The sequence below is a fragment of the Brugia malayi genome, assembly GCF_000002995.4.
Source record: "Brugia malayi strain FR3 genome assembly, contig: Bm_v4_ChrX_scaffold_001, whole genome shotgun sequence".
NCBI lineage: Eukaryota > Metazoa > Nematoda > Chromadorea > Rhabditida > Onchocercidae > Brugia > Brugia malayi.
The window spans coordinates 3,352,214-3,375,165 of record NW_025062479.1 but is presented as its reverse complement, the minus strand read 5'-3'; the positions used below and the strand labels follow the sequence as shown (position 1 = coordinate 3,375,165).

General features: G+C 35.0%; 3 protein-coding genes across 7 annotated transcripts; 2 read left to right on the top strand and 1 right to left on the bottom strand.

Moving 5' to 3' along the window:
• Positions 1 to 2,783: 2,783 nt before the first annotated feature.
• Positions 2,784 to 3,788, top strand: Bm10930 (Uncharacterized protein; the record flags this gene model as incomplete). Its single annotated transcript, XM_043073456.1, has 4 exons — positions 2,784 to 2,876; positions 3,005 to 3,109; positions 3,339 to 3,443; positions 3,633 to 3,788. The coding sequence occupies 4 exons, from the start codon at positions 2,784 to 2,786 to the stop codon at positions 3,786 to 3,788; spliced, it is 459 nt and encodes a 152-aa protein (XP_042929390.1).
• A 4,455-nt stretch (positions 3,789 to 8,243) lies between these two features.
• On the top strand, positions 8,244 to 17,756 carry Bma-lag-1 (Uncharacterized protein; the record flags this gene model as incomplete). 4 transcript variants are annotated; one of them, XM_043073453.1, is made up of 15 exons in its annotated part: positions 8,244 to 8,273; positions 8,681 to 8,809; positions 9,383 to 9,502; positions 10,304 to 10,490; positions 11,413 to 11,583; positions 13,392 to 13,584; positions 13,855 to 13,956; positions 15,100 to 15,337; positions 15,808 to 16,014; positions 16,097 to 16,211; positions 16,321 to 16,439; positions 16,527 to 16,676; positions 16,816 to 16,887; positions 17,113 to 17,294; positions 17,546 to 17,756. In XM_043073453.1, the coding sequence occupies 15 exons, from the start codon at positions 8,244 to 8,246 to the stop codon at positions 17,754 to 17,756; spliced, it is 2,226 nt and encodes a 741-aa protein (XP_042929387.1). The 4 variants fall into 4 exon arrangements, with proteins under 4 accessions (XP_042929387.1, XP_042929388.1, XP_001899599.2 ...); XM_043073454.1 differs by lacking the exon at positions 11,413 to 11,583; XM_001899564.2 differs by lacking the exons at positions 8,244 to 8,273; positions 8,681 to 8,809; positions 9,383 to 9,502; positions 10,304 to 10,490; positions 11,413 to 11,583 and having other exon boundaries at positions 13,523 to 13,584.
• A 757-nt stretch (positions 17,757 to 18,513) lies between these two features.
• On the bottom strand, positions 18,514 to 21,755 carry Bm10928 (Uncharacterized protein; the record flags this gene model as incomplete). Of its 2 annotated transcripts, none has more annotated exons than XM_001899565.2 (10): positions 18,514 to 18,650; positions 18,893 to 19,031; positions 19,116 to 19,247; positions 19,365 to 19,562; positions 19,700 to 19,808; positions 20,072 to 20,253; positions 20,425 to 20,575; positions 20,814 to 20,953; positions 21,109 to 21,221; positions 21,503 to 21,755. In XM_001899565.2, the coding sequence occupies 10 exons, from the start codon at positions 21,753 to 21,755 to the stop codon at positions 18,514 to 18,516; spliced, it is 1,554 nt and encodes a 517-aa protein (XP_001899600.2). The 2 variants fall into 2 exon arrangements, with proteins under 2 accessions (XP_001899600.2, XP_042929386.1); XM_043073452.1 differs by having other exon boundaries at positions 20,814 to 20,944.
• Positions 21,756 to 22,952: the final 1,197 nt, after the last annotated feature.

Sequence of the window (22,952 nt, the reverse complement as noted above, 5' to 3'; positions counted from 1 at the left end):
TTCGTTCGCTTGATCTTGAGGCAATTACATTGTTTTCTAAATTTTAACAAGATTTAGCCAACATTTAACGAACCGAAGCTGGTATAAATTTTACGATTAAAATTTCATTATGATCCCTTAATAACATGATTCGTCATAGTTCAGCATAATTTTTTATATCTCTTGATACAAAACACAAAACTTCAACCATAAATTTTCAGTGCATTATTATTTTTTGATGTAAATCCATACACTAATACAAATTTACAAATAGTGTAATTTCTGTCATTCTTTTGCTTTTCCTCTTCATATGAAAATAAAAAGCATAGTTTTCAAAACTGTCGCATTAAAAATCAGCTGTCAGCAAGCAAACTCTCACATTAAGTTAGTTAAAAAAAAAATAAAGTTATCGAGTTATCAGCCAAAACGACTAGAAGAAAAACAACTGGCAATAGGAGGATATAATAGAAATATTTATCAAATGTATGAAGTGATGAAAGAATTCAGATATAATACGGGAATAACTTAACACTGGTATTTTTCATAAGAAATGTGAATAGGATGAATGATTAAAAGCTCGTCAAAGTGCTGTTACCACTAACTGAAAAAAAGTTAGTAAATGGGCGACTTCGATCTTTTAATTTATTTTCAAAGTTATTATTGCTGAATTAAACAAAGGAAAGGCCTTATCAGAATTCAATTTCATTGTTTTCTAGATCGAATTCCATCATTAAATTGCAAAACACAGTTTTCTTGAAAATAGTGATTTTGTTAACGAAATAACGGCAGACGGAATTGAGACAATCCGCTCTGTATGCTGGGAAAGCTGAATCAATAAATTTTTTGAATAAAGATATTCCTGAATGATTGTTAGTGATTCATTTTTGTGCCGAGAAAAGTATTATAAAGAAAATGATGGATTTGGACTTATTCATTGAATACATAGTTATGAAACCGATTTAACCAATTTAGCAAACATTGAAATAGACAAGCAGGGACTTATGGTGATGGAATAAAATTCAGTGAAAAGATTTCTTGTCAGTTTTTTAGAAAAAAATAAGGCATTTTGCAAATTTTCATAAATTGAGTGAAATTATTCAGCGGCGTTTTATCTCATAACCGATTAAAAGTGGGACAAAAAAAAGAAATTTGCAGAATATTATTTACCATAGTAAGCCATCCTTAATGTATCGTCCATCAATCAGCGCTGATATGAAAGAAGAATCAATACTATTTTATCTATTAATTATACAGGATATTAAAAATACAGTGACCTTTTGCAAAATTTGGAAACAGATTTACGTATATATATTTTACAAATATATTGCTGAGACAGAAAAAGTATGCATAATGAATACATAAGTCACTTAATAAATAATTGGAGATAATGAAAAAATGGAAATATAGACTGTGGTATTTTGAGTCTATATTTTTGCGATCGCAGGTTGCGAAGGAAACCGATAATAAAAAATATGATGATAAATTAAGATTGCAATGAGGATGAGGAAAGTAATAATATTGATAAGAATGAATTAATGCAAGAGATACAAAGTTTGTGACGGAACTTTTACTTTAAGCTATTGATTCTTTTCAATGCAAACCAAAGCATACATTATTCAAGAAGTTATCCTTCTCAACTTGTTATGCCAAAGGATTTTTTTTGAGAGAGCACGACAAGGAAAAACTGAATGTAATGAGAGAGATGTAGTATCAGCACATACCTATTACTTACTTGATAGTATCACTTTGTAAAAATACTATTCCTTCACGATACTGCGCTGTTCTCACCTAACATTGAAAAAGAAAATTTAAAAATCAAGTTTAGTGAAACTGGTGGAAGAAGTGTTGAAATTGAAATTGGTCAAAAAGTTTGAAAGAGTGTTGAATTAACAACATTCAAATGACAAGTAACAGCGAAAAGGTAATCAGTCTAAGAGGAAACAACATCACAATCTTGAAAAGGCTTAAGCTAATGCGTGATTATTTTAGCGCAAGACAGATTTGGGTGAATGGAACAAGAGGATGCCGGAAATGTAAAATGGTTATCCCAGTTGAAAAACGGTTAATTAACAAAATAGGACGGAAATAAGAGAAAGAGACTGCTGTTGCTGGAATGGAATTTTCCAGGATCTGCTGTCAAAAGCTGCTGCGGTTGGAAGTACAGCAGTCTCTGCATTCTTATATGTCTCTATATGAATTTTTATTGCTCTTGCTGTGCTTCGTTTTCGCTCGTTGCATAAACAGCGATGCTGCTGAAGCCAATTAGAAAAAGGCTCTTTGGCCAAACCTCCGCCATTTCATCTGTGCCCGGAGTGACAACTAGCGATCAATGGAATCGCATGAGTTCTCACATCCTACTGCTTCATCGTTTTTCTGGACTCTACTGAACTAACTTACCATTCTGTTTCCTTTCACTTGATAAGACAATCGCAAGCTCTTACAATTGTGATGAACTTTTGTTTCAGTGTTTTCATTTCTATTTAATACAGTAAACTGTCTTCCCTCATTTATGAGAAGACATGGATAGACCGTTTTTCGTTTTATTTTATTTTTTAACTTTATGCTTCCTGCATTTCGATACAAAAACAAAAAAAAAAAAAAAAAAGAAAAAGAGGAATAGTGGGATAGTGAAACGAAAACTGATCCACGTTTTACAGTGGTAGCTTTCGATTCTCAGACCTAATTTCTTATTATCAATAAAATCAATACACTTCTTATTCTCACGTTTTGCTTTTCAAGCTTGTATTTTGACGGATTTAAAGACACATGTATTTTTTTACTTTTTAACTCGCTTCATATTTAGGATGCAATATACTGCTCATGATACGTTTGGAGGTGGATATGACTATGATCGTCCTAATTATTATGCAATCCTTGGATGTGATAGGTGCTCAACGGTCGGTAAATATAAATAAATTCTTTCCATTCTTTCTTTAAAAAACTTATATAGGACATAATTCTTATCAATTCAGTAGGGGTTTCCTATATATTACAAGTTCTCTGCATTCTTGAATTTCATTTTTAGAAATCACAAATTATAGCGGAGTATCGGCAGCGAATACGGCAACTTCATCCTGACAAATCATTAAAACAAGTACCGGAAATATTTCATGAACTGCAGAAAGCTAAGGTCAGTTACACTTCCCTCCTTAACAGTACTGTTTAAAATTTTTAAATTCAACATGGTTCGAAGGAATTTTGTTTTAAAGGTCACTTTAGCAATGATGGCAGATATGAGTTCATTTATGAGTTGCAGTGTAATTGGAATCATGTTCCTCAAACTTTAATTCAGTGGTTACCTCACAACTATAGTTTGCAATCTTTTGATATATTACCAGAAATTATCTGAAACTGTTTAGAATATTCTAATAGATGATGAGACGAGGCGAATGTACGACGCTTGGTTTGATTGCTCCATCAATATTCCTTGGCGAATGTGGCTCGAAAATTCTCACAACTTTTTCGTAAGTATTTTTTGCCACTGTGCATCTAAAATAATGAAAGGATTATATATCTTTAGGCTCGAATTTGAAAATAAAAACATTTACATTTTTTTTTTGATTCATTTATATCTGGATTATGAAAACTAATGGAAAATTGTCGCTGCTTATGTGACAGAAAATAAAACACGACAGGTGATAAAAAGTTTGCAGGGTGTACACTGGACAAGCCGAGTTCACAGTTTACCCGCTCTTAAATATCGAAAAGGAGAAACAAAAATGGAAGATTCATTCGTAGGCGGAATATTGTGTCAGCCATCCTCTCATCATTCTTTATTACTTAATAAGTTCAGACATTATGAAATTTGATGAGTTAATTTTTATATGAATTCCGCAACAGTGTTTCAGAAAACATTTTGATAAACTAAAATCCATCAACCATAACGAAAGATATGGATTTATTTTTGCTGATTATTTAATTTATAAATTAATTTTTCAGATGTTCAGCATTGCTCATATAATGAATAAGAATAAAATGTCAGCTTCAAATTTTGAGTGCAATAATAAGAGTGAATTTAGTTTTAACTCATCATCATCATCGCCATCTCTTTCCAAGGATATATTTCAAAGAATTACTGTTAGCATTATAATCTCAGCTCAGTCATAAAAAAAATTTCCGCATTGTTTGGATGGCAGAAAGTGATCTAATACTTTAGAAAACAATGATTTCGGCTCGTTGAGTTGATGAACTGATCAACGATATCAACGAAGAGCTAACATAAACTAGTAAGATTATCGGATGAGCCAATTTTTGAAATTGAAAATATGGATGATATCTAAAAATTAGAATAAGCGAGAGGAAAGTCACAAAAAAGGACGTCAAACTTGCAAAAGAAGAATTTCTCGTTCGCGATAAGCGAAACTTCAAGAACAGTTGTGAAAAAAGAAATCCGACTACACCATAGTGAAGGAAGACAAAGAGAAAGAGAGGGGGAATAATTTTACTTTTATTTAATGACATAACTGCGTTTTGCTAACAGTCCAAGTCTTTGATAGATGGGAGCACTTCATCCACACTATTTCTTTTGTAGAAAAAGTAGAAAAGAAGTTCAAAAATAAATAACAACAATAAACCATGTATTTGCGGTCATTGTTTTGGTATCTACCCAACTTTCTGGGAAAACATGTTGCACACTGATGTCGTTCGTTCCGCATGTTAAAATTCAATCTCGGACGTCGTCTAGTAATTCAATCCATCTATCTGGGGTGTTACTTAATACAAAGCCAGCAGCGTTTTACAAGTAGCTCTGGGGTATTCTGTTTTCTTGGCAAAATAATTTTTCATGAATTTAATTGGATTGCTAAGAATAACCCAGAAATATCAATTGGATTAATGAAGATTCCTGTGATAGTGCTTACTCCACGTGTTTGTATTTTTAAATGTGACATATAGTTAATAGGAAAGGATGAGGAGAACAAGCACAAAATAATATATGATAATGTTTTATGTAACTTTCATCTTGAAAACACTAAGTGCTCTGGAAGATATGGTTCCTTCCACAAACTTTGTGTTGAAAAACGTAATGATGATGGATAATTATAGTCAACTTTGTTTAGCGAACTTTCTGTATGTTGTATATGGCAGCATAGGCAATATTCTGTATAACGAACTTCTGAGTTATTTCATTGGTATTTGATCCTTTAGAAATATGGTTAAATTTGTTGTAGGTTATTTTACTGAGAGTCCATTTCTTTTAAATGCAGCTACTGGAAAGACATTAAAAGCGGTCACTAATTTACTTTTCCGTAGGTTCATATTTCGTCACTCATAAGCTGAAAAGTATGCTGAAACCTAGATTCAAACTGGAATTAGTCCAAGGAAAAATCTTTTGTGTACTTCTGCAGAGGATGAAATGTGGAAAAAAGTGTTGGGAACATATTTTTCAAGCAATAATAGGACGCTATTAGTTCCGAACTGTTTGGAGTTTATAAGTTTGTCGAGATATTTGGATCATGAAGTGAAATACATATGTGGCTTTGCTATTTGAGTAAAATATTATAAATTCAGGAAGAGATGTTTTTGAAGTGTTTTGGAGCTTCGTTCGATATTTGAGATACGGTGCAAGACTACACCTTCAAAGAAAGCATTGAACTGGTAAGTATTTAAAATCTCGCACTTCGATCATTCGTATTTTCATACTGAACTTTTAGAAATAATCAGCCTTGTGATACTTGGGCAAGGCATTATTACTTGAGCAAGGATAGAGAGCAGTACTGAGAGGGATAAAGTGTGGTATTATAATTTCTGAACCTCTTTTTTCCATTGGACTATGTTTTTTTCTTACGCATTTATTTCTGTTTTTCTGAAATGATTTATGAAAGAAAATGCCTTTAGATAATTTTTGTATGGATTTCATATGCGTGCTTTCATATTCAGTGGAAATCGTGAGCCAATGATAAAGTCCCAACAAAGTAATAACCAAATAGGGACGGCGGGACATCTAGTTGTCGCACATTCTTGTTATTTTGCAACAAATTGCATGTTTTTACATGTCTTCAGCAGTTTTTTATTATGAGTAGATTCCCTATCCTTAGTTCTATAATCATTTTTGTTTTTTTGAAACTGACCTATTTAATAGGGGAGATGAAATTATTTGCTGCTTCAACCTCGAACGAGAAAATTCGCAGATGATAGGTGCCTTTGTCTTTATTGGGTATCATTGCCGAGGAAATTTATTAGTGAAAAGAAATAGTTTCTTTTTTTTTCTTCTGTTCGCGTACGACACTTGTATAGATAAAGAAATGAGCAAACAAAATTTAAGTTGAGATAAAATGGAGAAAAAAGTTATGTGAAAAATCGGGCAACTACGAGGAGATATCACATAAACTTTAGTAAAACGTTAGAATTCTCATGATGGGAAAACGCATTTTGTGAAAACGTTTAAAGCATCATTTTCGTTTCTCACAGCACGTTGCGCCTCTTTTACAGATGTTCTACACAGTAGTGCAGAGTTCCTGTCCAGTCCTGAAATGAAAGTTATTCTTTTTCTTTTGGCTGAAGCCATTTCGATCTTTCATTCCTTTTGTCTTTTAAGCAATATGAATCGGAAAATTCTTGAGCCAGCTTACAAAAAGTCTAGTTTTTGCTTCATTAGCGGTTTAATGCTGCTATGTTTAAAAAAGTTCGTGAATTCGTTGTCATGCTCATCTCTTTGTCTTTATCAATCTTCCTAGTCAGTCAATATAATTTTGGTGACAATAAAGTTTTGGCGATAAGCCGTGTATTAGAATTAAACAATCTTGTCACTTCTCTAAGAAGTGGAAGCAGGAAAAAGTTTGAACAAAGGGTTAGGGGAATAAAGGATGTGTTAGTTCATGATGGTAAGTTGAAGAGAAGTAGGAAGTGATTAGTGAGGTCAGGTCATAAAACTTTCCGTTGCACCAGTTATTTTGATCGGATGAATGTGAAAGATAACAGCATTGCGAACAGTATGCTCTTAACCAACTAGTATGAGAAAATGAAATTCGCATTTTCACTACAGTTTTAATCATGTTATACTATTGTGATTTTATTTTGTAATGTATGAAGCCACTGATAGATAACTGATAAAGTACTGTTGAGATGAAAGAGAATAGGGCAAGGAAGGGAAGGAAGACGTGGTGAGGTTACACAGTCCAAATAACCGGTTATTTTATAGAATTGGTGAGGGCTCTAGTTTCTCATCTCTTGTCGTGAGAATTCCCACACCCTTCCATTTAACGACCCGTTTCCTTTCTCACGCAGCTTCTCCCATTCCAAAATATCATATTTTGTTTTGGTTGCCTCATGTATCCATCTCCTCGCGGCCTCCAGACTCATCTCACATGCCATCACTACACCGGTTGCTGCTAATTGCTCCTCCTGCCTATCATTCTTTAGATGTAACTCCAACTCTAACCCTAACTTAAACTCTGGTCCAACTATGGTCTACCTCTCTTTATTATCCTATAACATCGTAGAAAAGTTGTTGTTCGTTGCACTGTTCACTCCTGTCAGCATTGTTGCTTTGCTCCAGTAATAATTTGTAGTTGGTGTTATGCTTGGGCAAGTCTACCTTCACCTTTTCAAAATCGGTAGGACAGTACTGCTAATGATGGTATTATCAGATGTAGGGTGAGTCGGTAGCTTACCAGGATTTATTACTTAATCCCCTTACTGCCATGTTTCTGAAGGGAACAAGAAATTCAGTTGATCTGTTCATTATAATTTAGCATTGGCAGTATATCAGCAAGTCGGTAGATGGTTCGGAGTGATTTGTGAACATCGGAGGGACATGTAGCAGGTTGGTAGATTGAGTTCGGGTAACCTCAGTGCTTATACTGTGTTGTCAGAAATTGATGTTTCTGCCTTATCATTTTAAGGTCTTTGTAATAGCTCGGATGTCGCCATAAAAAAGTTAATCCGAAGTTTTGCTAAGTTTGTTGCTAGGCAGAAATTTTGTAACTAATTTCTTTTTAAGAAGGGGCTTCATGCATAGAACTCACATTATCATCGCATAATTTTATTTTCATGTTGTATTGTGCTCACTAATTTGTTTACAAGATTATATTAGGAATAAGTTATGTTTTACCTTATTAGTACTTGTTCTGTGATCTCTCTTAGGACTGTTTAAGTTTACCAATAATTTTTACCTTTAATATGGTGCGAATTATTTGTTCGATGATCTTCGAACTGTTTTCCAACTTTTGAATGCTTTAAATTTGTTAAATGCATTTTTCAAACTTCTGTGAAAAATTTACAGTTCTTCATCGCAGTTCTTTGCGGCGTCTGTTCACAACTTGCGGATGAAGGACGTGAAAATTGAAGATTGCGAGGTAGGTTTTTCCACGCAATTGTTTTTGACGGTGTTCCAGAATTCCCACGGTGGTTTCGTTGCATCCCTTTGTGTCCAAACATTTGCATACTGGATCAGTCTGTGCTTTCGTGGTGAAGCTTTTTTGTATTCACGAAAATTCTTGATCCTAGTTTTTCTCCACAATTCATTTACCTTCTTTCCCACGGCCGACTGTGCACCTCACACTGTCACTGGTGATGTCACTCTACTATTTGCTCCTCGTTTCTCCCGTATCCATCTGCGGCTGTTATCGCCACATCTGGTCTGCAGTTTAGTTATAAAAAAAAAACCTCTAATGCACAAAACCACAGTATAATTATGCCTCATTTTCTGTCCTTGTTTGTTCCATATTTTTTTCAGTGTATGTGTAACTTTCAATATTTTTAGGCCGAAGCAGTATATCCTTTGATATCTGCTGAATCAAATTCACTTTTCGCTTTGATGTGGACTCAGAACCTTGCAGCTTTGGCTGCTGGAACAGGCACGAATGCTTCAACTAATTCATTTATGCAGCCGGTAAATTTTCATAAATTTTCACTTCTGCGATAACGACCATCGTTTTCTGTTTTTGGCCTGTGTTAACTAATTTAAGCTATTTATACTGCATAAAACAACTTATCAATGAATGAGGTTATCATTCGTGTCGAAATATTGTAGTGATGGTTATCGGCGTTTAGTGTTGAAGCTATAATGGGGACCAGTTCTGTTGATCCTTACTATTTTTTGCGTTTGATCTACTTTTTTGGAAAAGTATTGTCGTGCTTATTTGCTTCTATGTATCTGTTTTGAAACCGATGTATCGCGCGGAACCAACTAATCATTTGACTATTCGCCTGTTACCATCATGATACAAAGACTGTGTCTTTTTTTTTTTTTTTTTTTTCATAAATTTTTTGGGGAAAAGTAGTTGATTGTATCACGAAAAATGTTTTTCCTTTAGTGCCTTCTAAAGGAAACTTCGCAACTACGCCCCTATTTTAGGAATGAGGTCGTGTAGTTGTGATGCCATCTTTAAAAGTATGCTATAAACAAGTAGATTGATTGGTTTGTGGTATTTTTCCGGAATTAACTCTGTGTGTTCTTTTTCAGTTGTTGAATTCAACATCGGGAACTTTGCAACAGCTCAATCCGTTCTTGCAAACACTTGCCGTACAATCTGGAATTGGTTTTTCCCCCAAAACGAATATGGCTGTCGCATTTCCTTCCACTGTAAGAAATATTTTATTTCAAGAAATTATTTTAGAATACCGTTTATCATCACTCACTTTATGTTACTTTTTACTACTTGATTTTCTAGTTTTATCACTCGTTATATTCATTGCTAGTGTAAAATAATAGTGACAAACTATTGTTGAGACCCATGTGAAATTTTTTCTAAATTAAATAAGAACATGGTAGGACAGAGGTAAATTTGAAGTTTTAATCGTTTCTTAATCGTTTTTCGAGACATGTCTACATTTCTAATACTGGGATAATTTAAAAATTACAATAGTATTGAATTGCGAACTTAATGATTTTTGTTTACTGGAACCGAGATCTTGGGTTAATATTCATGGATAATAGGATAAGCACATGGAAGAGGAAGTCTAGACTGGAAATTGAATGTTGATTTTTCATAGAAAGGTGCATAAGCAGATAAATCGGTTCATATTTTGCATGGATATCCAAAATACTTCGACAGATGTCATTGTTTTGTTACTCACGGTCCTCTTTTTTTATCGTTCTTTCTTGTATCTGTTGTACTTGAATGGATTTATTTTATATGACTTACTCTTAGGAGATGTTTTATAGTCGCAGAAAAATTTAACTAGGGAATCCAACTGAAATAAAAGTAATGTTACTGTTACTTTAAGTAGCTTTTTTTTTTAAGTAGTAAGTAGTTGTTATTTTCAAAAAGTGCGAATTGTGATGGACTGTCTTAAATACAAGTGATACAGTTCTATATTTTTTGACTTTCCACTTGAGATCGGCTTAAATTTGTTCAATACGAAGAATGTCAGAAATTTTCAGAAAGAGGTTGAAGGCACAGATAAAGTTCTATGCCGCAATACAGCTTCAACTGGAAGCGGAAATGAGCAGGAGGCGAAAAGAATACGTCTTTCTTCCCACTCATTGAAGCCCTCTACATCTCAACATATCAACACGGTTTCAGCTGTTGGTGGTGGTGTATCTGGTAGTAACGGTGATATTACAGCAGGTGACATTTTACTTTTATCTCCACTGAGAGTAACTACTTTAGCATATAATTTGCAAGTAATTACGTGCAATGAAGCAAGATCCAAAGTTACACAATTATTTATCGGATGAAAACTTCTCTGTAGCGTTAAACGAATTTATGTTCCAAATTGCATAAATTTTGTTTAGGCATGAGTTTCATTGAAAAAATATATGGTTTCAATAATCCAGTGGTTTTTTATTGCATCTTATTTTCTTGCTTATTTTCGTCGTTTTCCATGACTAGGTTAGCTGGTATCGTACAAGCGAAAAATATGCAAATAAAAATTGCTTATTGGTGTATCCAGGACATAATATTTGATGAACATAAGATGTATGCATATAAATATGCGAATGTGTGCCATCCGTTTATCTGTTAGTGTGTATTTTCAGTTCGTATGAAATATGAGTAGTGGATTTGTGAGTGCCCGAAGATTGTGGGAATGGCTGGATTACAGTAGCATTGAGGGTTGAGTAGTGTGGGGTGCTTAAGAATCAATTAAGGAATGGATTGAGTGTCATCTGGAGACAAACACTCTATTAGGCAATCGTTACCGCACAGCATGTTTAAGACACATTGGCATGCGTATAATGGAGCAAAACGATACCCAGGACCGAAGAGATTTATACTTTGTTTACGGCATTTATTCTCCATAAAATTGCATCGTCGTTCATACAGTATTTGTCATCATATGTATCTTAATTTCTTTGGCCAATCACTTCTATCTAGCATTGATTGACTATCCTCAACAAAGTGGTTGGAAAATTTATGCATGAGGAAAGGGATATGAATTTGGCTCTGGTTATGTTTGTCTCCAGATAACACTCAATCCATTCCTTAACGATGCTATGATTTTTGGTTTAAATGGCAACAGTTCCCTTAATAAGTTTTAGTTTTCATGCAGAGGATGTGAATTGTTTGCGAAAGCTATTAGAAATCTTGTGGTTTATATTCGTAAGTCTTGTGATACGGCAAAGCAAAAACATTGGATCTTTGAGAAGATTTATCACATGTTTACGACGGTGTTTTCAATCTTGTTTCCAGTGCTTCACATCGTTAACAATTACGATTCTGTGTAAGTGATTCTAATCGCGTTTTCAATACCTGCTATGCATAGGGAAAGTAAACCTCCATACCAGTTTCTTATAGTTCGCCATGACGGGACGTAGAATATCAGCAAAATATTGAAGTGTTGGGAGAAAAAACAGGTGTTACGTAGTTTATTTCCTAATGATATGGTTAACTTAGTAGATTGTCTGGGTAAGAGTGATTATTAGTTGCAGAGCATGGGTTATATAATGAATAGAAAGGTTTATGGACATAATAAGCGAAAGTTTAGGAGGAAAGAAAGAGGAAAAGAAGTTGAATGCGGTATATTCGGAAGGTGTAAACCGAACAGCCTGCGGTGGTTAGTTGCCTCGTTGATTGGTTATCTCTAGCGTGGGAACTGTCGCCATATGTCGTACTGCTATATACGCCGTTTCTTTGAATATATGATGTCGTGAGCTAATAGATCTTAGCTTCCGTTAAGTAATGCCTGTCCTTCCTGATAATATAAGTTGCTCCGCCCTTGCATTTCTAGCCCTTTCCTTTCCTTTTTCCTTTCTATTCTATCCAGCAATTAATGCATTTATGGGAGAAATGCTTGAAGTGGTGAAGTAATTGAGGGCGGTCCTCGGTCGCATCGTGAGATCTTTTTGTCCCAAACATCGGATAAAGTAGCAGTAGTAACACGGAGAGTAGTCATGGTGGGGGATAAGGATGGATGCGGACATGGTTAAGAATATGGAATAATTTTTGCCTGTTGGTGGTGGGAGAATTCTTGAGACTTTTCCGAATTCCCATCACACATTTCGACTGTCCGCCCTTTTACTGCTTCTCAAGGATGGATTATGTACCACTTCCATCAGAACCAACTGAAAGTCTGCAAATCCAGCAACCGGTGACTGTTTCAGCGCAAGGCACGTCCGCAAGTTCCTCGTTAGTGTCTCCGTCCATTACTGCTTCACCTTATGATTTCCTTATTCCTTCGATTACTACCCCTGCCGGCTACGGTTCTCCACCATCTATTGAATTTGGTACCACACAGTTCTCCTCTGCTTCATACTGCTATTCCCAGTATTCTAATTTGCATTCTCAGTCTTTGTGGCCTTCTGTCGGCAATTTCCAGCCTTTCGGCAATCAGACGGCTGTTTTATCGTATCATCAAATTCAACAGCAACAGTTTTTTTATCAGCCTCAACACCTTGGGCATTGTTCAGGAATGGGTATGGATAAATTTGTATTTGTCGACAAATTGATTGTGTGGGCTGGTAGTGCTATTTCGAGAAAAATTTTTGGTTATTTGTATGGCTTCGTATTATGAGGAGTATATGAACTGTCTTTTGTAATTCTTTCGAACTCCGAAAACTGGGGGAGGATCATTGACCCATATCACAGAAGCAGTGTACTGAATGCAGTACAGAATACATAGTCACAAGTCTTATACAGAAAATAAGGTCTGGATGATTTTGTTATCAAATGCAAATTTCAGTAGCCGAAAGCTATAAGAACTGGGAAGTATTACATCCAGTCACAATTTTGTGTTTTGGAAATTAGGTCGTTCTTAGCATTTCTCATTACAAGTTTTTCTAGTTAATTTTAATAGGGTTTATGTCTCTATTACCAGTTGTCTTAAACTTTTTAGAAATACATTCTCAAACCTTATGTTTTACAAGTAACTCACAGATCAATGTTTCTATATTTTGTTTTGCTTTTTACTAAAGTTACGTAAGATTAGGGCAGGAATTTAAAATGACAGTGAATGATTAAATGATATACTTATTGAGAGAGATGATGCCTTCTTCACTTAGATAACATTGATTCTGTGAAAGTTTAATTTAGATTCATTCTATGGAGGTATTTCAAGTCCATCGGGCACCACATTTGGCTCATCCTGTGGTGCTTTTGATTCATTTAGTGGTATTGGCAGCACAGGAATCACACCACAACAAAATACTAGTTACGCTGGTGTTATGAATTTACCACAACAGTTACCTTTTTTAAATATTATTGGTGAGCAGCAGCCACTTACCAGGTAATTTTCACGATTTTGTTTTCGTGATAAAGAAAATTCATGTTTCCTGGAAGTGAGATGATGTTTCCGTGAGACAAAAATTATGCTATGCATCTTAGCACTTTTTCACTATTCACTTTTTGGGAAAGTCTCTTAATTCAAAAGCTTTCTTTTTTTTTATTGTCCCAGTAACTATGTTTTTATAAGTTTGTTGCTTTAGATTTCTTCCAAAAATCGTTATCATTTACCTCATTGACTTTCACTTTCTACTTAAATATGTTTTGATTACAGAGAAGTAATGCAAGATTATCTGAATAATCGTCAAAAATATGATTGTATTGTTAGTATATTTCATGCTAAAGTGGCGCAGAAATCTTACGGAAATGAAAAAAGGTTGGTGAGTCAGTTTGTGGAATTTTAGATGGAGTTTATAGAAGTCCTAAAACTTTTTAATACTAAATTCTGGAAAATTAGCTGGTAAACTGATAATTAGCCAATGCCTTGAACGATGAGAAATTTCCGAATCGGAAGGATTATTAATATGGCTAGGATTTTAATTCCAGTTCTAATTATCAGCAGTAGAGTTAATCTGAATGGTCTGCTTACACAGTATTGTGATTCAATTCTTTTAGTCCCATGATCCGGATATAATGCTTCTGATTTCAGATAGTTTACATATCCCCAGTTTTTGAGAAAAGTAAAATTTATAGGGAAGACGGTTGATCACATACATTTTATCCTATATTTGTGGTGCTGTTTCAATAGGGAAATATACTGATTATTCACGATAGGTTTTAAAAAGCGTGAGAATATCTTTTTAGTTTTGGTTTTCCATTAGTTCCATTCTTTATCGAATTGGTTTTTGCTTCCAGTACATTTCAACTGTCTTCATTACTTTGCATACACCCATCGACTACCGTACTTAGATGGATGACTTCTTCACATTTCCCACCTTCTCTATTTCTTCCTCCAGTGCAGCCTATTGCAAGCGTGTAGTGTCACTACCGTATCCTTCATGCCGTTACATCTGATCGATTCCTTTTTATGCCTAGGCCTTAGCTTCCACATTGTTTATACTTCCGCTAACATGTTGAAGAATGCCCCAACAATAACCCATGCCTCCTACACTCACTACTGTCACTTTTATAAACTTTTTCTCAGTCGTAAAGTGGAGAAAAAAACAACGCTAGTAGATTTTGATTAGAAGATATCGTTGTTGAAAATGACTTCAATGATATTTTTTTACTGAGATGTCACTTTCATAATTGAGAAATTCATGTACCAAAGCGACGGTATGAGAAACAGAACGGTCAAGTGAATTATTTGAATAAAATCTTATGCCTTGTAAATCCATTAAAAAACCAGTTCCCCCATTTCTTCTAATGCTTCTTCACGTCAGTAATAAAGTATATCATGGAAAACCTTTTTATTGCAACTACTGAATTTATTCAGTTTGTTTCTCAGATAAATATAGCTCAGCGGTTTGTTTTCCTGTAGAAGGATTTCTGGTGAACTTTTATGAAAATGGGTTTTCAGATTTTTCTGTCCTCCACCATGCATTTATCTTTTCGGAGATGGGTGGAAGCACAAAAAGAAGATGGCGGAAGATTTATATAGACGATATCGTGAATACCAGAAGCGAAACGATATTCAGGAAACGGATTCAGATGCAGAACATATTAGTGAAGCTCGGTCTACTGAGTTATGTGCGTTTATCGGAATTGGAGCTCCATCTGAGCAGGAAAAACAAACACTTGATTTCTCTAGCAACAAGGTATATTATCTGGTTTTCCTAACTATCGATGCACTCGGTATGACAGGATTACGTGTTTGCGTATTGTTAATGCAGCCATGTAGACGAGTGTCGGTTTTTCAAAGCTTACACATATTTGATAATTTAGGAGCTTCAATTTTCAAATTTTGGGCATTCTTTGCCAACTATGCTGCAAAACAACTTCTAGTTTATTTCTCCTGCAAATTCATAGCTTTGCGATTTCGATTGTAGATTTCTGTTTTCATAAGGGAAGCCCATTCGTCATTTTTCTGGTTAAATCTAAGTTTAGGTCAGAAGTTGTAGGCAATCATAGTAGTTTTAGTAAATATCATGAAGAACTTTGTAAATTTGCCCTTCGGCCTATTGGTAGTCGGAAATCAAAGCACCTAATGAATATATTCCGAAATTAATAGTATATTGATTAAATTTTCTTCCAGTTTCCAATATTTCTCATCACTGATTTGTTCCAGGATTATTGTGCAGCGAAGACATTATATATTTCGGATGCCGACAAGCGCAAATATTTTGAGCTATCGGTGCAATTCTTCTACGGGTCTGGACATGAAATTGGGATTTTTTCTTCTCAACGAATTAAAGTTATAAGTAAACCAAGCAAAAAGAAACAAAGCATGAAGAATACCGATTGCAAATACCTTTGTATCGCCTCTGGTACCAAAGTGAGCCATCGTTTCTTTGTGCCTTTGAAGACAGTTTCGTTTTGTTTTGTAAATGAGACAAATTCATTTGATCCCGTTTCAGGTTGCCTTATTCAACAGGCTTAGGTCGCAGACAGTCAGTACTCGTTACTTACATGTTGAAGGAGGAGGGTTCCATGCGAGTTCGACAAAGTGGGGTGCTTTTACAATCCATCTGAGTTAGTTCTTTTGTACCATTTTAATTGTTGAATTCAGTCCAATTATTTTGTTTAATGTTACCATTTTTCTTTGAAACATAGTAAGAATTCCTATTTCTGGACATTTCAGTCGAGGATGACCCTAATGCAGGTGAATCTGAGGATTTTAATGTCAAAGATGGCTTCATTTACTATGGTGCTTTAGTGAAACTCGTTGACAGTGTATCAGGAATTGCTTTGCCTCGTTTGGTATGTATCGAACTTTTTAATATAGCTGTTGATGACAGTTGGCAGTGGGATGTTCCTGTTGATATTGAGGTAGTTACGGTTTTTTAGAGAATTCGTAAAGTCGATAAACAACATGTTGTACTGGATGCATCTGCAAGCGAAGAACCAGTTAGTCAGCTACACAAATGTGCATTTCAAATGGTTGATTCTGATACAATTTATCTTTGTCTTTCACATGATAAGATTATCCAGCATCAGGTACTTTTTTTTTTTTTAAATAATTTTTTTTTTTTTTGATTTACTAGGGGAATGCACGTTTATAAACTGAAGTTCTAGAATCTTGATATGACGAAATTAATTTGTTGGTGCATAATTGGCTTTAACTATACTTTTACAGGCTGTACCCGTCGATGCAAATCGACATCAAATTAGCGATGGTGCATCGTGGACTATTATTTCTACAGATAAGGTAAATTTAACTGAGTTTTGGCAAAATTTTTATTCGAAATAGTCTTATTCACTTACATCAGCATAGGGAAAAACGGAGGCTAAATGTACATTACTGTGGATACATCATAAGATTCCTTACTGATGTACATTATTTACTGGATAGACTAGAGTTTGAAAATAAGTTTTATAATGAGTTGCTTGTGACGTATGATGAATATTTTAATTCATCAATTTTCTCTTTTAGGCCGAATATCGATTTTATGAGGCCATGGGACCAGTACGTCAGCCAATAACTCCAGTACCTGTTGTCAGCGGTATGGAGCTGTATGGCGATGGTGATCTTGCCCGAGTCGATCTCATTGGTTCAAACTTCAGGACAAATCTCAAGATTTGGTTTGGTACTATACCGGTGGATACCATCTTCAGGTTTGTTCAACATTATAAGTTTAAGTGGTGCATTATAACGAAGAACTGAAAACATTCGGAAATTACTGGTATTTCTTTAAGCGTCATCATGTTTGTTGCCTGAACTCGTGAAATAATTAAAAGGTATAACGTCCTAATTGAGTTTTTGTGCTGAAATACTGGCAAAAATGAAGAGCGAACAAAAGATCAGTTATTTCTTCGGTAATTTTATACGCAGTGAAGCTAAGTTTTGCAAAAGCGTTTGGTTGTAGATCAGAAGAAATGATGGGTTGTTTGGTACCTCCGTTGTCGGCGGTTTGTCCGAATTGGGCACCGTATTGTGGCGAACCTGCTGCAGTTCCCCTATCGTTGGTTCGCGATGATGGTGTCATTTATTCCACAAACATGACATTTAGCTACAAAAGTGAAACGGCTGCGCGGTCGATGGTGAATCGACGGTATTTAGAAAATATGACGTCATAAGCATCACTGATGACTCATTTATCTTTTTTCGGTCCGCATATTGTTCTAATCGTTTCTGTTGTCCATACTGTTCTGAGAATTTGGATTTTAACTTAAGCATTATCAAAAATCCAAGTGCGGCAGATCTACCGTACTGCAACGAACCCATAGTAGCTTACCGTTTCGCAAGGTTGTGGCAAGGTATTTATGCTTCCACTCCTTCTTTTGAAATATGGAAGAACGAGGGAATAACCTGGTCTCCTTACTTTGGTTTTATGTATGATGTTTCTAAATAGTTTGGATAATTATGGAAATTTTATCTTCGGAACTATCTAGTACGTTGGGTTATGCTGCATTTTCACGCCGCAAACTTTATTTAAGTTATTGCAAATTGTAAACTGGCAAGTATAGTGTTTATTGTGCAGTGCTAAAACCACTTTTTTCTAAACTCTTTCTGTCTCGACACGTTCCTATATTACTAAGTTTTATATCGTAGGTTGTTATGTCACTGCAATTTACAATATAAATATTCTATTATTTGTTCACTTTCCATTTTTCCCATCTTTCATGGAGTAAACTATTGAGATGCTGTGTCATATTAGGATCATGTCAGGATGTGAGACTGTTGCATCTGAACAAAAAATTTATTTGGTACCCATAGCATGGTGCTGTTGGAATGGATTCGAGAAAAAGACCTGCATACGGGACAAATAAGTTGTTCGTCGTACGTTGAGCACTGATTTGTCTTATGTTTTCTGCTGAATTTCTGTGCCGCATTTCATAGGCTACAGTCGATGGGGTTTTTGCAGTATTGGGTGTGTCTGCCGTGCACTTTTTGCATTCCATGCGGACATTTTTTGCGTCCGTTCGAGTCTCGAATTGCCAGACATTTCCCTTTCCGTAGCATCTTTGAAGCTAAATTCAATTGGAAGTTTGTGACCTATTATCCCTTAAGATTTAATTGGGAACTGTTCTGAAAGTACAGCATTAACGTATAGCATCAAGGGGGAGAGGGGAGTATTTTTGCCTGTGGTCTAAATGGCCTCTAGAAATGGGTAGTACTGTCAGTTCTTTGCGAGATATGGGTCTTTTAGTTATATTTGAGAACAACGTGTGGATACAGAATTAGAAATCCATCCGAATTAGCGGGTAGTTACCTCGCAAAGTTTTGCAAAGTTTTGTTTGTTGTGGACATTTTCGTACATCAGTTTGTTCTTTGCATTTCAAATAGCGATGTTGCACATTGGAACTGTTGCATAATGACCACTGTGTATAATCGTCCTCAACTGGATCGTCCTGAAGAAAGTGAACCCGCACTATTAGAAAGAGATACCGTAAGCGTCTCGTCACATCTCAGTGTGCTAATGATTGCAATCAAACCAGGAAGACGTCGGATATTTCCTTCTTATTGCGTGTTCGTGGTATTTCAAAGTAAAACACTCGAACTCCCTGGTTTTCAGCAACAAATACGTTTGGATGTGTTTCTCGATTTTCCGTATTTAACAAACAGTTCTGTAAGCAAAGCATTCGTGTGTTTTCTGTCACTGGATCTTTAATCTTTGGATGATATCTTTGCTTATTCAGTAAGCTATTAGTGACAGTACATGCAGTGAAGAAAGGACTACATACCTGATCTTTATCATTTGGGTACCACATTGCTGAACGACACAGGAATGAGAATTTCTGTTCAGCTTGTAAACAGGCACTCATACATCCGATCAGCGAGGCTGCATCAACCACTTCCATTACATGACCAACAAGAATATGATCCAGGACTGTTGGCCACAACTTTTCTGTTGCCTTGGCTAAACTCGCTGAGAAACAAAACTGGAATTGATAAGATAAACGGAATTTGTTCTCAGATACCTTTATACAATTAATAATATTCTGGTGCTAAGTTATACGCCGTAAAATAATTTAGGTAAACTACATATTTAAATGAAAATGACGAGTTTTGTGCATACTTTTTCCAGATATGTGCTGTTTTCTTTGAAGATGAAGTCATCACTGTTTTTATCAGTAGTCCTTGAAACTGATAATTCGCATTCTTTAGTCCTGTGAATAACAGATGTGCTGCAACATAAGAATTGTAGCACTGAAACGGGTAGCACAAGTTCCATAGGGCTACATTCATCCTGATGATTATTTATCCAGGTTACAAAAAAAAAAAAAAAAAAAAAAAAGAAAAAGAATTTAAGCATCGTTTCTGTCTAATAGCTTCTGAAGTAGAAGAAAATTTCGACTTCTTTATTCCTGAAAACTCTGAAAATTTTAGCACGGGGAATATTTCTCTATTTGGATTTTTGAGAGATGAATATTTAAAAATTCCGAAGTACCAAGTGAACATCTCCTCTTGATCGCATGCTCTTGCGCATTCTTTCAGACTTTCGCTTTTAACAAAGTGCATATCAGTCGCTGAATTTAACCGTTCGTAGTTTAATATCATTGCGTAACGTGCCACATCTTCATTCTTGCATAGCTTTTCACCACTTTTGTTAGACAATTTTCGGTGTACAGGCTGCAAAAAATGAGCAGGCTTGTGGCATAAAATTATAGTATTACCTTACGTTTGTTTTGATTTCCCAATTTCTTTCATTCTTTTGCAATTTCGATCATGTGATCTTTTTATATGCAAGTAATTCTTTCTACTTTTAAATTACAATAAAGATGACGAAAATTTAACTGATACTTCGTAGTCTGAAAGCGAATCTGATCCATATTTTTCAGTTATCTCTGTGTTTTGTGAAGCTGTTAGATATGCTGGTTCTTTATTGTCTGCATCAGAGATAGTTGAGTACTGAGTTAAATGAACATTGGAAGACGGATTTACTTGCAGATATCTGCAGTAATTCGTAGAAACCTTTGTTGTTTTATACATTTTAATTATTAAAAACTACCGAATCAGCTAGTGTTGACATATTGAATAGTGTTTTAACATTCAATATACTATATTAAAATGCATCTAGAAATGTGTTCTGAACATTGATTACTTAAGTAACACTGCGTCTTAAACCAAACTATATTAAAATATCTTTCAGCCAGATTAGACCATTCAAAACGGAAAAAAGATATGTGTACTCGAGATAATCTCTATCCAAATATTCAGTAAGGAAATGAGGAGGATTTGTGCCATTCACAGCAAATAAATCGCAAATTTTCCAGTGATGATCGAAAGTTAACGAACGGCACATCCATTCGGAATTCGGATCCTGGGATAACTGCAGATTTATTATGCAGAAAATGAAAATACTGAAATCTTCTATGAAATTATCAATTTTGGAATGAAGATGGAAGGATAAGAGATCGGATTTGTATCTTTTAAATTGATGGCTCTTTCAACTAATAAACTTAAAATGATTTAGCTGACTGCTACCTGAAAATGGAGACATTTTCGAACACATTCCTCACATGTAAAGCCAGTTGTGCGCTCAAACATTATTGCGTTTGCAATTGCAGTTCGAGGCTCGAATCGCCAAGATTTACGATCTGAAAAGAGGTAGTTTGTAACCATTTTACAAATTTATTAGTTGAAAACTACTGTAAGTGAAAAAGAAGTTTTGACAGAAGCAAAGACAGAGAAGTTAGAGAGAGAGAGGGAGAAGATTTATGATAAATTCCTTGAAAAAAGAAGCACTAGTATTAGGATTGCCATATGGAACATATTAAACATTATGGAATAAGACATATCATATAGCATATTCCTAGAAATATTTAGCTAATAAAAGATGGATTCTTGCTTCAGTCTTACTGAACTGAAATAAACGTACCGAAGGAACACTTTCCGGAACTTTTGGCATCTCGTCTTATCGGAGGTGGCGGTGGCCGATATCCGAGCGATGGTTCATCTCTTACTGGAACACGTGGTGGAGCTGCAGGAACTGTTGGTTTTGTATAGACATAACTTGATTCGCTTCCTCCATAGCTTAACTGTGGTGCTGTTACATTGACAGATGACTCAGTTATGCTTGAATACTGACCATTAGCTGATTGTAACAAGCATGCAAAGATAATAGCTAGCATGGCACAGCCTTCTGTAATGACTGGAGAAGTTTTAGGTAGATGGACAGCCGACACTACCAGGTGATATGATATGACGTTAAATAGGGTATTGGAGGCGGAACAAAAAAAAACACATCATGGATTAAGTCCTTAAAAGATAGGTTGACAGAAATTAGGAAGACAACTGGATGACCCGGATCCTTCTTTCACTACAGCATGTTTTATTTGCCCTGAATTTCATTAATGGATACTGACGAGCAATATCTTTCCACAGAAATATTACATCATTCATTCCAATTTCATCTTCTAATATGGGTATTTCCTACTAGTTAATCAGTAAAACTCGTCACTAAAGAGAAGCTATTACTAAACACTCTTGATTTTATGGATGTAACGCAGTTATCAATCTTCATTAATCGATTTTTTAGACATTCAAAAGATTGTTTTAGACTTAAAGGAGATAATTGTTTTGGAAAAACTCTTCCAGTTTTAGAAAATAAATCAAAAAAAAAAACTCCAGGTTAAAAGTAGTAGAACAGAAAGCATCACGCGGAAATGCTTACAAAGTCCACGAATGAACCTTCAACAATCCCAAATATCTCTTTACAGTATTAAATTCCTGTGCATTTCCTGGGAAAAGTATATCAGCATTGCTTCGAAACAGAAGATGGATTTTTCCTCGAACATCACTTGATAACAAAAAATGAATTTCGTCCAGATTTCATCTTACCATCATGATAGCTGCATAATCTATTCAATTGAAAAGAATCAAAAAGTGCCTGCTAGTCATTTCATTTGATTTCAACTTTTATTTATGAATTTTTATTTGTCTTTGCCATCTTACATTTGCCCATAATACTTCTAATTGCACAAATATTGTATAATGAATCATTATCACATAAAAATATACATTTTACAGTACACCAAACAATCACAAACAATGATTATAGAGAAGGCACTTTGGAAATTTGGCACTAAAGAGAAGATATCAGTAATAAAAATCAATGTCATAACAATATTTTACGTTTAACAACAGATAGTTAATACAGATTAAGTCGCGAATTAAATTAATAAGTGCCACTAAACTTTTAAATTTCAACTGTCACCTTCAAATAAACTGCACTGTTATAATCAAAATTCAGAAAATCTTAAGATATTCTTAATTTTGATTCCATGCACCTTTCATGCACAAGAGACTTGCCTCATCCACATATTTCC